Here is a 17,346-nt window from a genome sequence, read left to right on the forward strand (position 1 = left end):
GGTTACGAGTTGGAATGTATTTTTGAACCAGTTTACATAAGTAACCGGGAGCCGGACCCATGTTAATTCTGAACATGAAACATAGCACTTTAAATTTAGATCGATTGCCCATCTTGAGCCAGTGTAATTTGTGAAGATGGTCGGAGATGTGCATCCGATTGGGGAGGCGAAGAAGTACTCTGGCTGCCGCATTTTGGATGACTTGCAGCTGCTGAGTGACCTCTTTGTTAGTATCTAGATATAGGATGTTCACATGAATCCAGTCTTGAGCCAATGAGGGCCTGGACTACTGTCTTTTGCGCCCCTTCAGGCAGCTGCCAAAGAATTTTCCTTAGCCATTTTAAAATGGCGAAACAGATAGAGGCAACTTTTGCAGCTTGTTGTCGCATAGACAGTTTATCGTCGATCACAATGCCCAAATTGCGAACGCACTGGTAGCGGGGTTGGACCCATTTCAGTAGGCCAATGTAAAGGACCCCAGAGCTCTTTTTGGTTTCCAAGAATAAGCAGCTCAGTTTTATCGCCATCCAGTTTCAAATTGTTGGCGTGCATCCATTCTGCAATCCTTTGAAGACCACTACGAAGGGGAGACGCCTCAGTCTTATCTGCTGCTGATAAGGAGAAGACAAGCTGAGTGTCATCCGCATAGGAAAATATTGTGAGGCCTGCTTCCTCTGCTATTTCCGCTAGTGGACTGATGTAAATATTAAAAAGCAGCGGGCTTAAGATCAAACCCCGAGGCACTCCATAAGGGGAGGTCAGAGTGCTCAAGTTATTGTTTTTAGAAAACACCTGAAATGACCTATTGGACAGAAAGCTCTCTAGCCATTTCAGGGCTGAGCTTCTCACCCCTTTCCATTCCAGATTCTGGATCAGAGTTACATGAGATATGGTATCGAAGGCGGCACTCAAATCCAATAAAATGAGTGCCACCGTACCACCCTCGTCCAGTCTCTGACGAATAGTTTCAGTCACTCCCAGGAGAGTGGATTCTGTTGAATATCCAGCTCTAAACCCGGATTGTGACGGGTGCAGAAGATTGTTGGTGTTAACAAATTCCGCCAATTGATTGTTCACATGCTTTTCCATAATTTTGGAAAAGATCGATAGAAGTAAAACAGGGCGGAAGTTCGAGAAGACCTCTGGATCCCCATTCGCTTTCTTAAGTAGCGGTAAGACCATGGCATGTTTCCAGGTGTCCGGTACCACTGCTTCCTTCAGCGATGTATTGAGGAGCACTCTGATTACATTTAAGATGCATGGGTCTAGTTGTTTTAAGATGTGAGCCGGGATGGGATCATTAGGTGAGCCCGATCTAATGCTTTTTAAAATCTCCATAAAAGACGCGAGATCCAATAATTTCCAGCTTGTGAGCAGGTTCCTAGGCGAATCTCTCGGCTCATTGAATCTGTTAGAGGTCATTAAGGTAGGGAAGGGGCTCGAGTCCTCGGTTCCCCTGAAGTCCGCGTAAATTTTGGAGATATTAAAATAGTTCGCTAATAAGTTGCATTGACTAGAAGACAGTTTGGGCGGTTCGGGTTGGTGTGCTGCACCAGCTAAATCCTTTACTACTTTAAAAAGAAGTCTGGGATTATTTTGTGTAGCCAGAATGTTTTTTTTCATGAAATCTGACTTTGCTAACTTGCAGGATAGTTGATAGTCCTTGATGGCTTGTTTATATGCTTCTTTTCCAACTATGTAGTACTGTTTCCTCCACTGCCTCTCTATTCTCTTGCATCTGCTTTTTTCTGTTTTTAGCAGCTCCGAGAACCAAGGAGCTGGGGGGTGGGCAGATCTGGGCTTGTTCTTTGTAAGTGGGATAATAGTATCTACAGCTTCCAATAGCCATTTATTAATTGTGTTTGTATCAGTGACTTTAGTGTCTTTAAAATGTGGCATCGATTTAATATGTTGAGTATTTAGACCGTCTATGTTAAGCTTTTTCCAATTTCTGGACCAGGTGGCCTCAGTGCTGTCAGAACTCTGTGAAATTGTCAGCATAATTTCAAAACTAACCAAATAATGGTCTGACCAGAGTAACGGCAATGAAGGCTTACACATTAAGTTATCAATATTAGAAAAAAACGGGTCAAGCAAGTGACCTGCCTTGTGCGTGAGTCCTGAATTGCATAAGCGCAGATTAGGATCTTCCAAGTCTGATATCAAATTCAAGCTCGTTGAGCAGTTTAAATCCTCAAGGTGTAGGTTAAAATCTCCTAAGATGGAGAAGGTGGAGGCTTCCAATAAATAAGGGGAGATAAAATCTGGAAGTGCAGCCACCCATTCTCCTGCTGTTCCTGGGGGCCGGTAGATCAACATCCCCGAAAGTGTGTACTGGGGTGTAAGGGTTAGTTTAAAAAAGCCAGCTTCACAGTTATTTGAGGGCAGATCTTTCCTTTTACAGCTAAATTATTCTTTAAGAATGATACCAAGACCTCCCCCGGAGCCGGAGATTCCTAAACCTCAAAAATGGTAGGAGGAATTTTTTAGTATACATTTTATAATATTCACAAAAGAAGAGAAAGTGCGACATAGATTGTTTGTGCAAATTATTACATGGGCATTCACTGGAGTAGAGCTGGGTTTGGTGACCAGCCGGAAAACAAAGCAAATATTTCACTGTACCAGCCTAAAAGCTGAACAATAGGCGCCTTTCCCAGCTCTTATTGGTATTCTGCAGATAGTTAGTAGAAATGGCCCCTGGGTTGAAATATAAATAATGCTTTACACTTGATGTTTTACTTTCAGCCTCATCCTCTCTCTTCTTTGGCGTGCTCTAGCAACAACGCTTGCACTTGCTTCTTGACCGGGCTGCCCGCTGCGTTCTGTCTAAAAACATATCAGCCAAACCAATATCCTACAGAGATTTTTTGATGTATGCTATCCAGAGGATCAAAAGACCCTTATCACATGCCAAACAGTCTGAAACTATCTCTCTTGGTAATATTGCTTCTTCTGAGCTCCAGATAGACAGCCACAAGAGAATGGGCTGGCTATGAATAAAAACGCTCAGAAAGTCTAATCCAAGTTCATTGTTGCAAATAAAACTAGAAGTGACACAGGGGCTGGCTGTACTCTCCGACAGAATCAAATTTCCTCCCTTTGGGGGGTAATCGAGTCACCCAGGCCCATATACCAGCCCCATATGTTGCTATAAGAACACATTGTGCAGAATATATTTGCAAGAGGGGTGTAAGAACCCTCTCTCCCTTGGGTGATGGAAGACTTAGCAAAGAGCCAACAGACCTCGAGAACTTGGTCCTACTTTGTGCGATGTGTGGAGACCATGTTCCAGACGAACTGAAAGTGACCTCCAGGTAAGAGAAGGAACTCATGCTTAGTAACGCATCCTTACCCACCGTAATAGTTAAGGGGCGTGTGCACTTTGGGCCGCAGGTCATTATAAAACTTAGAGCCTGATTACGAGTCTGGTGGACCGAGGACCGCCAGACTCACGGGGGCGCAGCAGTGGAGGTCCAGCCACATCCGCACTGGCAGTCGGACCGCCGCATTCCAAGTTTGGTAGTCGGCCCGCCATGGCACAGCCGCAACCGCCAGGGAATTCCGTTCCGTGGCAGTCAGGGACTTACAATATTCTGGCAGTGCTGCTGCGGCAACGCCATGCATATTACGAGTTTCAGGACTGCCAGCGGTGTCTTGGAGGTTCTTCCTCTGTGAAACTGCTTGATGTCATGATACTAAGTGGGCCCTATATGGCCACTCGTGCCCCATCCATTAGGGTCCATGCAGTGGGGCACATGGTATGCCCCCCTGTGTCCATACACCCCTAGTTCCAGCGCAGCATTGACTTAAGAGTCCATGCTGTGCTGGAATGCACTGTGGCGGTGCCTTTCTAAGGCATACATAGGTGCCTTTGAAAGACAATGCCGCAGGACCGCCATGCCGCCCGCCTGACCACGAAAAACTTGTAATCTGATGTGTGGGAGGTGTCCCTGTTTGGCGGTGCTGGAGCAAACGATGGCGTGGCGGCCCGCTCCAGGACCGTCAAACTTGTAATCGGGCACTTGGTAAAATTAGTTAATAAATCCAGCCTGGCCATAAAATGAACAAAGGAATGTACTAGATGACGCAAGGCTTTGTGGATGTGAGCAATTAACACTGCATCGTCTGCGTACAATAATGCATACTTATTTATTTCTAAAATGCAAAGTACTCCTGGGGTCGACATGGTGTGAGCAGTATGAATATCTTTATTGTTCAATTAATTAAAATTGTTACAATCTGCTGCATTTTCATACATAAAAAAGAGAGAAGAGGATAATAAAAGGATTTAAAAAAATACAATTCTAATATACATAACCATCATGTAGATCCCACCTAAAATGTCTGTATTCACTAAGGTTTATAAAATTATTCAAACAGTGGCGAAGGCTTAGTCTGAAGTGCTAGTGCATTGAAATAGCAGCTGTGTCTATAGTTCCTTTATAACTTAGACAGGCCCTTTAACACGGTGGCTTAGTGTTCGTGTTATTGCACAACTTTAACTTTTCCAACCCTCGGTTAGAAGTGTCTATGGATAAAAATATATATATATATATTAGCTTCAGTTCTATGCGTTTGGTTGGTTGGTCTGGCGTGCACAGTTGATCTACTAAACTTAGTTGATTGTATTTCCTTCTTCGCTATATAAGCCGTGGAGTCGCTGTAATTATGGCTGGATGGTCATCTAATTGCTACTGGTGGCTTTGGTTGTATTTGTAAGGACGACCCGGATTGCATCTGTGAATTTCCCTAATCTGGCTGCAATTTGTGCAGTTTTGGCGGAAAAACACCGGTCTGAGACTTCTCTGTAGTGTGTAAGACCATGGGTCCTGCAAATGGGAACAACCAGACGTTGTCGCTCACTGGTCAACTTTGGACAGCAACATAAGAGGTGAAAATAGGATTCCCGTTGGTAGTTGCATAGTCAACAAGCGATTAGAATGGCCCGCTGGGCCCAGGATGGATTGAAGTCCGCGACTGGAAGTGCAAGAAGCCTCATGTATGAGATTTCCTACCAGGTTTGAACTGTCAAGGCTTGCTCAAAGTAAGGCTGGGCTTTGCCCAGGATATAGGAGGCGTCCAGTCTAGGGAAGTTGGGGTGGCAGCATAGGCTTTCCAGATCTCTTTCGAATGAAATTTTCTTCACCTGTGCGTTAACCAACTTTTTCCAAGAGATGAGCAGGAAGTCATGGTTTTGCAGGTTTTGTACTTCTATTTCAAGTACATTTAGGGCCTCTGCCAGCTGGGCATGCCATGGGGAACTAGCAACTTCAAACATTGTTTTGATTTTGGCTTTCAATGAGAATGCTGGAGCCTGAAAGGTGCTTTTGTTGTATTTAATTATGTCCCCTGGCAAGTCCCAGCTCCAATCTGACTCTGGATCTCCTAGCCTATCTAGTGAATGTTAGAACCTTTTTGTAGGCTGAAATATAGAAATGCTTTAGAAACCTGTTGAAGGCCCCGGGAAATGCAAGGTGACCATAATTGATCGAGGGAACAAGTTTGGCATCCTGGACTTTCAGAATGGGATCAGCGGTGGGACTGTTTAGCAGCTGATTTAGGCGCTTTAAACTGTAAATGATGTTGGCCCCCTTACTTCTTAGATGTTTTAAGTGGGTCGTTGGTGTTGCCCCGTCTGATAGTCTAACGCTGCGGTAGTTGTAGCTTTTGCATGCTTTTTTTTGCTGATTGCTAGGGATCAAGGAGCCATTGGGCAGTTTTCTTTCGAGGATACTTCCCAAAAATAACTATCTTCTTCTTCTGTGAGGTTATTCTTTTGATTGTAGCTGTGGAGTGCGTTAGGAGCTTTCTGTAGGCAGGTCCGCGTGTGATCCATTATTGCGATGTCATCAGCATACTGAAGGATTTGAAGCAGCATTTCCCCTAATTTTGGTGTTAGTAGGCATGCACCATCCAGGACTTTGCCCAGATCTGTTGCGAAAGATTAAATAGTAGTGGGGCGAGGACGCAGCCTTGTTTCAGGCCATTCTAGGTTAACACCTTTTCTGTTGTGGTGGATTGGCTGGTCTTTATGCGCACCCAGGTTCCCTGGTGTTGGGCTATTATTGCTGTTAGTAGCTGCCAGGGGATTCCCCGGGAGTCTAATTTTCCCTACAGTTTCCCTCCGTCTACATGGTCAAATTCTGCACTGTAATCCACAAAGCAGCAGAAGAGGGGCAATTGCATCAGCTGTGTAGCTGGATGTGCCAGGTAACCCAATGCTATGATATTATCCATGGTGGTACTTTTGGGCCTGAAGCCTGATTGAAAGAGAGGAAGGACATTGTTGTCGTTTACCCAAGCTTCTAAATCTTTCAGTAGTATCCTTGCATATGATTTGGTTTCTAGGCCCAATAAGGTGATAGTTACCTGGTTTTGTGCAGTCCCTTTTTTGTGAATTGGAAAGAGGATGGAACCTTTCCAAGATGTTGTAATTATTGAGGTGGCATAGGCATACTTGAAGAGTGTGAGCAGTAGAACACCCAGAGAAAGAGAATTAAAGAACAGTGCCCCAAGAACAGCACCCAGAAAGGTTAACAGAAGAGCCAGGTTTTCAGCTTTTTTACGAAGAGAGATGGCGTCTTGGGGTCGTACTAAAGTTTAAAGCTCAGAACCTGAAAATGTCTATCTACCTGCATTGTTTCTTAACAGCAGCGAGAGAGAACCCTATCTAAGGTTGAAAAGGTAAGCTCTGTCAGGTTCTGGAAATCATCTAGTCCCCTCTGACAGACGGCACAGTGAACCAAGTGCAGCGCCTGCCTTAAAATGAAAACATCATTTGATAGTGAGCCAGTGTTAGCCAAAAGTGCCATGGTTTGTTGGCTCTTCTCCTTGTTGAATTGGGCATTTGGTAGCCCAGTAAAGTAGCTTTAGCATAATTCACCATTAAAGGATGAGCGAACCAACCACAGCGGCATGAGACTGATTGAGCAGAGGGTAAGGTATCTAAAGCAAGCAAAAGGAGACTGGGCTTTTCCTAAGAAGATCAGAAGGTCACTAGGGTGCAGGGGGGGAGAGAGAGAGAGGGGGAGTACTCAGTGGAGAACTACTCCAGGGTATCCATTGTGTTGGATATACTGGCCTCACACACCCTTGCGAGTGTCATGCTTCATCATAGGCAATGCTCCTCGTTGGGTAGGCGGTGCAATTCCCAACGGGCAACACCTCTAAGAGGGGCGCTTTGGCGGAGATCTTTTTATCCAACTGCCTATGGGTGAAGTGAGGGTGTGGGGCCAGGAAAGTGTAGATGGTGTAAGTGAGATTAAAATGTAAATGTAAATGTAAATTGATACTTGTATAGCGCACTACTCACCCGCAAGGGTCTCAAGCGCTTGTACGAATACTACTGTGGAACCCATCCTGGCTTTCCCTGTGAGGCGTCCACTCCTGGGCACCCCCAAGGTGGAGGCCAGGCATCCTTAGCGTTGTGGGGGCCGTTGTGGAGATTAAGCAAGCTATTGCCCAGAGTTGCAGAGTGGGACTCCATGATTCGAATAGGCGCAAGGCGAGAATTATCAGGTCTGTGGAATTTTTGAGCCCAAGACCCGCCGAGGCAGGGAATTGAACCCTGGTAAGCAAAAGGTACCAGAAAACAACTTTATTCAGGTGGTCCTTTGCCTCAATTAAAAATAAGGTTAGTCTGTACTCGCTGGAACTTAGATTTCCACAAACGAGACAGTACTAAAGTGTAAGGGAGGTGGTCGACATGTTTCTCGCTATTTGTTCATTGACATGCGATTCTTCAGGACCTAAAACAAAGCAGTACTACTGTCTACAAAACATGACCTAAATAAGTGTATGTTTACCAAAGCACAAAAATTGTACTACCTGTTGAACACCTGTCATTGCCTAATAGTCAGAGTTTATAAGTGTCAACAGTGCCTAGCGGGTCAGACATCAGGGGTGAAGCCGCGTAGCTAGGGTTCAAACACCTGTGTCCGTTCTTTATAGCCAACCCCTCACCGCCGGGCCCGGATATCTAAAGCCTCAAGGAGCTGGAAACAGGAAGTCCAAAGCTTAGGTTCATCATCAGATCCTATATTATTGATCCTCCATCAGGGATGGGTACCCTGCTCGTAGGGGTAGGTTACAGACTATTAGACCAAACTGAAAGATATTAGCTGATGCTCCAACCTTTTCTCTTGTTATTGATGAGCTTCAGAAAATGAGTAGCCACCCACCCATGTACTGCGAGGGGAAGCAGCCTTTACAATGCGGGCTGAACCAGGCATGCCGTTTCCCTGCAAGCGGAAATACGCTTGCGTTAACCACGCATATGCATGGTTAAAGCAGTGCGCTGTCTAGATGCGCTGATGGGTGGGCACAAGAACAGGGAGGATCAGGAGAGGTTGTGGTCTGGTAAGTGGGACTGGGGCATGGAGGTGGTAGTTTTTAGGGTTCAGGGGGGTCGGGTTGTTTATAGGGCATGGGCCGGGTTTTAGAGCTCAAGGCAGGGGGTTCGGTAGTTTTCAAGGGGGGGGTCAGTTTTTAGGGCTCCGAGCGGGGGGGGGCTGGGGCTGTGGTCGTTTTTAGGACGTGGGCGTCAGTTTTTAAGGCTCAAAGAGGGCGGGGGAAGGGACAGTTTTCAGGGCTGAGAGCAGCTTTAGGGCTCAGGGCGTGGGGCTGGGTCAGGGACATTTTAGGACATGGGGGTGAATTTAGGGCTCAGGGCGGGGGGGAAGGACAGTTGTCAGGGCTGGCTATTTTTAGGGCTCATGGGCGGTCTGGTTTCAGGTTCGTTTTTAGTACGTGGGACAAGGTTTTAGGGCTCAGGGCAGAATGGGGGGGGGGGCTAGTGTGTGATCTTTACCACGCATATCCCTTTACCAATCATGCCTTTACTCTGAAATCGCGTGGTAAAAGCATGCGTGGTAAAGGAATTCCTTGTTAAGATACATTTGTTGTTGGGGCAGTGTGGTAGAAGCAAGCATGGTTTAACCATGCGTGCTTCTGTCATACAACCTTCTGCGAGGAGTGGTGTGGTCTGTGGCCACCCTTCCTTGTACTGTGAGGAGGTGTGTGGTCTTGATACCTAGTAGGCTTGCGAGATTCAACAGCAGTTTGGTATTGTCCGCGTGAGAGATTGCCAGGAACCCAAACTTCCTGACAAACTCTCTAGAGTATGAATGTATATGTTAAATAGTGTGGGGGAGGGTCGAATTCTGAGGAACCCCGTGTCATACAGTTCTTTGCAGTGAAAGGGGAAGTAGAAAGGTTACTTGGTAACAACCTGAAAAGAAAGTCAGACTTAAGTTGGCCAGACATTCAAAGAGAATGTTATGTTCCACAGTATTAAAAGCAGCATGCGGCTAGTCCGGCGAGCCCACAGATTCCTGTGAATCACTAGATACTGCTCTATACTTCTGTCCAGTGCTGGCGGAGCGTTGTGGGCCTGTAGGTGGACACATCGACTTTGTCCAGATCCACTTTTTTTCAGGAGGGGATGATAACCTTTTAGAGAATGGATGACACTCTCTTGAAATTATATTTTGATGGCTTCCTATATAAGATGTAAACGTCCAGATGCACAGTTTTGCAGGATGGCCTTGGACAAGGATCCAGAAGGAAGTCTGAACAAATATGGCAGAGTGTTTCAAGACCCTCAGCTGAGGAGACCACCATTAGACTGTACATCAAGGAAACCTCTTGCTTGCATTTTGCTGGCGATGTTTTCAGGGAGTTGGGTTTAGCCAAGCTGATGTCTTGATAGATTATAGTGATATTGTTAGAGAAGAAGGAAGCCATGCCACCACACAGCTCCCGCAAGGGTTTGCTGGTCAGCTCACAGCAGCTGAGTGAGCTGAAGGATCAAACTAATTTGAAAATATCATGCCCTTGCTAGTGCGACGTCTTTAGAGGTCCGGCAAAGAAACCTCCCTAGCGGCGTGCGACCATGCCTTATACCACCTAATCTGGTCTTTTCTATCGCTCTGGCTTCTGGGGCATAGTTCCCCCTCCATGTTCTCCAGCTGCCTGGTTCCCAGACAGGCTTCCCTCAGGTTAGGGGTAAACTGATGATTGCCATTCTTTCCATTGGACGACATGAAAGATTTAGAAGACTAGAGGAATGAGTTTCCGAAAAGTGTCCTAGTTTGTCATTCAGTTGATGCAAAGAAGCAAGCATTAGTTTCAGTTTGGAGGGAATGTTATGATGATGTCTTGTGAGGTTGTTGGTGGGTTTCACTTGACCCATGGCATGTCAACTGAGAGCTTTAATTCTAAATGGGGTTCAGACCAGTCAAAAATCATGATGTTTTGGGGGCGAAATAGTTATCTCTTGGGTGTTTCCTTTCTTGATTGTGTTGTGTGAGAGGAGATATGTAGGAGGTCCAGTGGGAGGCAGATTGTCTTCAGTGCTGCTGTGTTTGGGTTCTCAGTGATGCTCCCTGCAAAGTAAGAGTTTCCTCAGAAGATGTTGGTTCTGCAGGTAATGTTCATGGAGGCGATGAGCTCACCTGTGAAAAGAGAATTACTTTTCGGGGGCCTGGTAGATGATGTGAAAGCAGATAGTCTGATAGTCGTGGACATGAGTTTGAAGGAGACGGCTGAGTGGGAATCGACCAAGACACAGCTACATCAGTCTTTGAGGTTAAAACTTAGGTATTTTCCTTTTGTATTGGGTCTGTTATAAAATGCCCTGAAACACTAGAATGTCAAATGAAGGAGGAAATCCTGGGGAATCCAATGTTTCAGTGATGAATAATAATTCAAGTATAGACTTTGTGTGCATGTACGGAGTGAGCACTTGGTGGCCTATGCTATGTTTATGTCATAGCATTTTGGTGTAGATGCCAGGATGAATAAAGCAATATGACTATGTTTTTGCAGATGTTCTTTTGAAGGATGAGTGGGGTTTGTAGGGATCTCTTAGTAGTAGGATGAAAATGGAAGGAAGGGGCTCTGGGAATGGCAGCCTTTGAGTAAGAAAAGTGGATCCAGTTATTGACTATAGGGGAGATGTAACAGAGAGAGGGTAAATATTAGAACAGATCCGTATAGTGGATGTAGGTCAGCGTTGTAGCAGTGGACATCTTACAGGCTTTAGTTGCGGGAGGAAATGGCAATGATGAGAAGAGCTAGTGCTACATTTCTTCCAGACATAGAGGTCAGGATGGGATAGAATCTGTTCTGTGGAGTTCTTTCAGATGGGTCTTACAGGTGAAGCCACAGGGTGCCTTTTCTGGTCTTTTGTTACTACAGGCTAATTGTTTCAAGGGACTTAATGCTATTAGGCCAGTTTCTTCCTAGTATTCGCAATGTTAGCTCTTGCTTTCGGTTATCTCATTGCTAGAGGGTTCAGCATTACTGGATTAGAGGATTGAAAAACTTAATAAGGATCCAGCATTGCCCTAAACTGTGTTCTTTATGTGCTCAGGGCCATGAGCAGAGCAGGATAGGGATGCTCTTAGTTTAAATTTGTTACAGAGGAATTAGTAATAATCTTACTTTGGAACATGGCAGATGCACTTGATTCTGGGAGCGGAGACGGTGGTGTTGTGGGGGAGGGCAGCTGATGAGTACAGACCGTTGGCAAAACATTTATTGCATTGGTGAACACCTAGAATTCAGAGGCAGAGAGTTTGGACCAACGTCAATGGGCTAGACCGGGCACTGACTTAGATAACGCTGGTACGCACTGCAACGAGACATGTGAGATGTTAAAGAAAAGCAACCTGTAGCCCATCAATGAACCAGATATGGCCCCTAGTATGGCTGCTCTCTTTTATTTTCATGCTGGCGTTTGAAGTCCACAGGTGGAGCCATAATTGAGCTCCTTGTCTTATTGCATGTCCCCAGTGGACAATTTTCACAGCACTTTCAGGTTTTCCTAGACAGCCGCACACTGGGGGAATGATTAGTGACCTTTGGCTGTATACTCAGTATCTGTACTCGGTACTTGTGGAGACATGCTAAGTCTTAAGCTTACCAAGGACCTCATCATTATGGCTGTACCACCATTAATACCAAGACTGGAGAGATGGACCAATGCTGTAAATTGACACCGAGACACCTGAAATCAGCATTATTAAGATTCCATAAGAATTGCAGATTAGACATGGGGATTTCTAATGAATGTCCTTTTGATCTAAATCCCCCTTGTACAGTATTTGGAGAAATAATAAGTCATGAATCCAGGATCCAGCCCAAGAATGAATTACTACTTTCACATTAGTGTTGCACAAGGTGGACAGCCAGTGTGACAGTTCAACCGTGAGTGTTTTTCACTATCAGGATGTAGTTTAAGTACCTAAATTAGTAATTGCCAAATTCTGCGACCTCTGGTTGCTGAAGGCTTATTCATGCATGTAGATTCTATTCCACTGCCCCATCTTGCAAAGGTGATCCCCCATCCACCTTTCTCAAGAGTTACATCATTTCAAATCTTTAACATGACAACTTGTGTGTATTCTTTCACAACTTTGGTGTCTTTTTCTTCCTTTTAGGTGCAAGCACCCGGCAAAGAGATGAACTGAAGTACGCTACCCTCTCTGCAGTCCTGTCCTCTTTGCGGTCCCTTTCAATATTTCACGATGATGGAAGGGCCATCTGTGTCTGTCCCTGATTGGCTGCAGAGCCTTCACTTGGAACAGTACAAGGATCTATTTGAGCAGAATGACTACCACTTCTTATCGGATTGCAAGCTTCTCAGTGATAAAGGTCTGGCCCAGATTGGAGTCTTTTTACCGGGCCATCGCAAACGCATCCTAACTGGGATTGAAAAATACTTTTCTGAGGGCTTCACTGGTGACTGCTCTGAAGACAGTTTAATAACAAGGATGCAAGACCTACCCAAGTGTGAACAAAGACCAGTCCCCATGCCAAGGACCCGGAAACCGGCAGGAAAAACTTTGCCGGGGAGTCAGGCTGTGGGGGCAGTCACAGATGTGCCTTGTGTGGCAACAGCGGGTCAGATTCCGTTGCCAGTGACATCAGGAAACCTCTTAAGACCTAATCAACAATGTCCGCCCATCCCCCCCAGAGCTGGGTGTCGTCCTCCAGTGAAATTTTGCTCAGGGGTATCTACAACTACTTCAGAGTTTACACCTTCTGCATTGCAGCCTCCCATTGAACCACGGACACCGGCACAGGTGAACCCCGCCAGTAACAATTCTGCCACCGCAGTGGTTAGAAATGGGAGTTCTGGTAGAGATGACTACACGGAGGAGACGCTCAAGTTGGCTGCTCCCCCCTTACCGGCAAAGCGCTCTGGGGATAAGAAAAAGCCGGGAGCTGGACCGCCGATACCCAACCGCCTGCCTATTTTACCCCCGAAAATGGCGCTTCCCCCTCGGATACCAATGAGGTAAGTTCCAACACTGAGAGTATTTTGATGAGTTAATAAGTGCTGATTCATGTAAAAGAAATGTACAAATCCTGATATAGAATTCGTAGTTTTTGTTTTATATTTGCGAGATGCTCGTTGGCGTTTTGGCCGTATGAAAATCTAAAGGCATGGTTCGGTTTATTTTAATTCTGATTAGGGAACAAGAAAGTACCTTATCTAAAACCCTTTGTATTAGATTTGAAATATCAACTGATTTGTTTGAGGAGTTTCAAGATAGCAAACCTCTATGAAAGGGAGTTTTATTTAGTTCTAATGGTGACATTGTAGAGCATGAATAAAGTTAATTTAATAAATACTGCTTCCATTTGAAAGAAATGTCTGATAACACAAAGTAATATTCATATCAGTAGTATAGATTTCGCATTTGTTACGCATATCACTATAAATACGTAAATTGCTATAAAAGTGCCAGTAGGGTTTGATTGTATTGAATTTCTCAACAATACTGAACTTTTCTCTTGAGAGTGATGTGCTTCAACCACATGGGCTAGAAAGAACTCTTGATTCAAGCCTACATGTTACACCCCCCCCCCAGCCGCTGTCGAAGGGTGAGGAACGCCTTAGAAAAATCAGTGGGATCCTAGAGTGCATGGAAAGACATAGGCCCTTGGTAAGAGTGGCCTCTTAGTGATTTTATCTTCATTTCACATTTCTTTCTTTACGTCTGGGGTAGTTCATGGACTGATGGTCCCTGCTCATCCTCCACTGTTGGGTTGTGGGCCTGGTCCTGCTGGTCGGTGGTTTGGGGGATAGGGGTTGCTTAATGGGACTTCTGGTCTCGCTCTACACCGAAATCACAACCCTGCGCTTACAGAGATAGCTTGACTGACAGTGCAGGGCACATCCTATGGCCAATTGCTATACAAATTATTGTAAGACTTGGTAAGTGTTACAGTAATAAACATGATGATTGGCCATGTGTTGAAACTCTATACTGTCCGGTGCAGTGTCAAAGTGACCTCGTGGTCAACCAGCGCAGCTGGCCTTAGGTGCAGAAAACATGGCTTGCAAGACTTGAGTGCCGTTGTGTAGTGAGGTCCCCTGTTTCTACAGTGGCCTTAGTGCTTTTCTCCCTTAAAAGCAAAGTAATTGCAAACTTGACTGGGTCTACCCTTTAGGCACCCTGGGTTAGCTTTATTATAGCCTTATAGCCCGCTGTAGCGGGCTATAAGGCTATTAAAGGCCCGTTCCAGCGTTCGGCTCGGGTCTTTAACAAGGGAGCAGTACTTTAATAGCCGGTATAGCCCTGCTACAAAGGGCTTTAAGGCTATTAAAACATTCTGCCCTCTAGTGGCAGAATGTTCAAACAAATAAAACAAAGGCCTCTCGAAGCTCGAGGGAAGTTAAATCCCCTCGAGCTCCGAGAGGCCTTTGTAAAACATTGGAATGTTGCTCTGCGGGACTTTAGAAGCAGGGAGTACTCTATTGTCTTCAATGGAGCTCCCAACATTCCAATGTTCTTATAGTGATTATGGAACAACCTGGTCTGCGGACAGAGCCGGAGAGGATAGGTAGGCAAGATAAGAATTCCTTCAAGTAGCTTTTTTCTAGCAAGAGGAAGTGAAGGCGCTCGGTTTGCTGTGTCAGCTAATCTTAGGGTTAGGGTATTTAACACATAAGAAGTGCCCAGAGAGGGAGAAGTATTTGGACAGAACTAACCCACATTTTACATTAAGTTCTGCTTAGGGACTTTGCAGATGAATGCTTTTGTTTACAAATAGGGCATTGTGCATATGAAAGAGACCATTATATGTTCATATGGGGTTATATGGCAAAATATCGAGCACACAAGTTTTGAAATACACAAATATCAAAAAGGTAAATGTTTGCACTCCGAAGGGATTACATGTACTATTTCCACTCTAATCTACATAAAAGAAGGGAACGTGTTGGACTCCAGAGTGGTTACATTTACTGTTTTCCCTCTAGTCTAAGCAATAGTAGGGAAAGTCCTGGTCTGTGGTCAGGTTAGATTTACTATTCCCAATCCCCACAAGTGCTTTCCACAAGAGCAGCAGGGAAAGTGAAGGCCTTTGAAGGCACTACAGATAACATTCTTCATCCTAATAATTTTCCACTAAGTATGTAAATACCAAATATCTATAAAAATGACTTCATATTTTAAGTATGGAAAAACATAATATATATGTAATTGAAAAAAAAATAAGATCCAAATAATAAAATTACAACTTTATTAAAATAAAACAACTAAACCATAACTTACTCTCCTGCCTAAAAAAACAGTAAGCACCTAAATATATGAATTTACATATTAAAGAAGACAATTATTAAAAAAAAATAATAATAAATAACACAAAACTAACTATTGAATACAGTAAAAATAAAATATACTTTTTAAATATGTATTAAAACCATTTAAGACTCAATTAATACTAATTATTGTCCATATGCCAACATTATAGAAAATACATAAATAATGATCAATTAATCGATTAAATGAAATCAATAAATAATGTTTTAATTTAGTAACTTTCCACCCTATTCCCTTATAAAACAAACAAGCCACTACTAAAATATCAATTATTAACACAAATGCCAACATGCAAATATACCAACCATAACTTAAAAAAAAACTTTAAGTACAACCAACAAAACAAATACATAAGTATTAAGTAATTGATTAATATACAACGTTTTTAATTTTAATGAACTTTCCACCATATTCCCCTCCAATCTCAATAACCTGCTACTAATAATAAAATAATTTCCATAAAGTATGAAAATTAAATATTTGTGTCCAAAATCAAATTTCAATGCATAAAATAGTTATTGGTCAATAAAACAATTTACATAATCAATAAAATAATTATTTTATAGTACAAAATTAAACTAAGTTAATTTAAATTTAATTTACTTCCAACCTATTCGGTTACAAATCCAACATTCAGCAGCTGCATTATAAATTACAAATGTACATTTTTGTTAAGTAAACATTTTTAAACGTCAAACATTACTTAAAACAATTATAACAATTAAACTAGCTATACTAACGATTTAAAATTAAGATTTTAGATAACATATATTAAATTAATCTAACAACGATATTTTTGACAACCATATTTAAGTAAACGATATTAAATAAAACAACATTTCTTAAAACACTATTACTTACCAAAAAAAGATATCCTTCTCAACGATATTTTCTGACATTATATTTTTGTTTTAACAGTATTATTGACACGATATTCGGGTATAATAATATTTACAGCTTAGTATGTTGTGCCATCACCTTCAGATGGTAGATGCTAATAATCTAAATGTAGTTTCAAATTATAAAGATAGCATGAATAAATACTTGCAGTTTGGCTTTGCAAAATATCTTTGGTATGCTTGACATAAAAAATTAGCTGTTTTGACTTATGATGGAATCGTTTTAAAGCTCTATTCCAATGCTTTTTGTTTTCTTATTGAATACTTTTACTACTTTGCTTATTTTGAACTTTTAACCCAAAACAAATCTTACAAACAAATAGTTCAGCCATCAATCAGAGGTATCTAATTTTTTTTAATGATTTGTCCCAGGTTGAGTGCAATTTGAAGGGAATTGAGGCTCCCAAATGGTCCCTGGCAATTCAGTGTCTGGTCTGCTGGCTGTAAGCGAAAAGGTCAGCTCATCAGCAGTTCAGCAGTTTTATGTACATCTGATTTAGTGATTTAAAAATGGCTCTCATTATGGTCACCTCATTAATTTTCTTTGTCTTAGTTTGTTACTGCTTCTTCCGCTTTCGGTTCATCCTTTTTTGGGAAAACCTGTATTGTATGGGTCTATTTGATTTGATTTTAGGATGGGATGTGGCAGCTCTGGTAGGAGCAGAGACAGGTGTCACTCAGCATCGGTTGTGGCAGCAGTCAGTCTGAGAGGGACATTGTTATGGTTGAAGCTTCGCTGGTGGAGGGTGATGTCTCAGTGGTCCTGCCAGAGCAACTTCTTGCCAAGGATAAGGAAGGAGGCAGGTTTGAGTGTGGAGGCAATGTGG

The 17,346-nt window shown here is 43.3% G+C and overlaps 1 protein-coding gene across 9 annotated transcripts in view; it reads left to right on the top strand.

The window, feature by feature from the left end:
* The window catches only part of ARAP1 (ArfGAP with RhoGAP domain, ankyrin repeat and PH domain 1), a 768,097-nt gene that overhangs the window by 244,096 nt on the left and 506,655 nt on the right, over positions 1–17,346 (top strand). For all 9 annotated transcript variants that reach the window (XM_086933788.1, XM_086933791.1, XM_086933794.1 and 6 more), the window contains exon 4: positions 12,447–13,306. In XM_086933788.1, the coding sequence (XP_086789914.1) occupies positions 12,534–13,306 (773 nt within the window). In that variant the 5' untranslated portion in view covers positions 12,447–12,533. The remainder of the gene's footprint in view (positions 1–12,446; positions 13,307–17,346) is intronic.

Source organism: Lissotriton vulgaris, chromosome 8 (assembly GCF_964263255.1).
Source record: "Lissotriton vulgaris chromosome 8, aLisVul1.2, whole genome shotgun sequence".
Classification (NCBI taxonomy): domain Eukaryota; kingdom Metazoa; phylum Chordata; class Amphibia; order Caudata; family Salamandridae; genus Lissotriton; species Lissotriton vulgaris.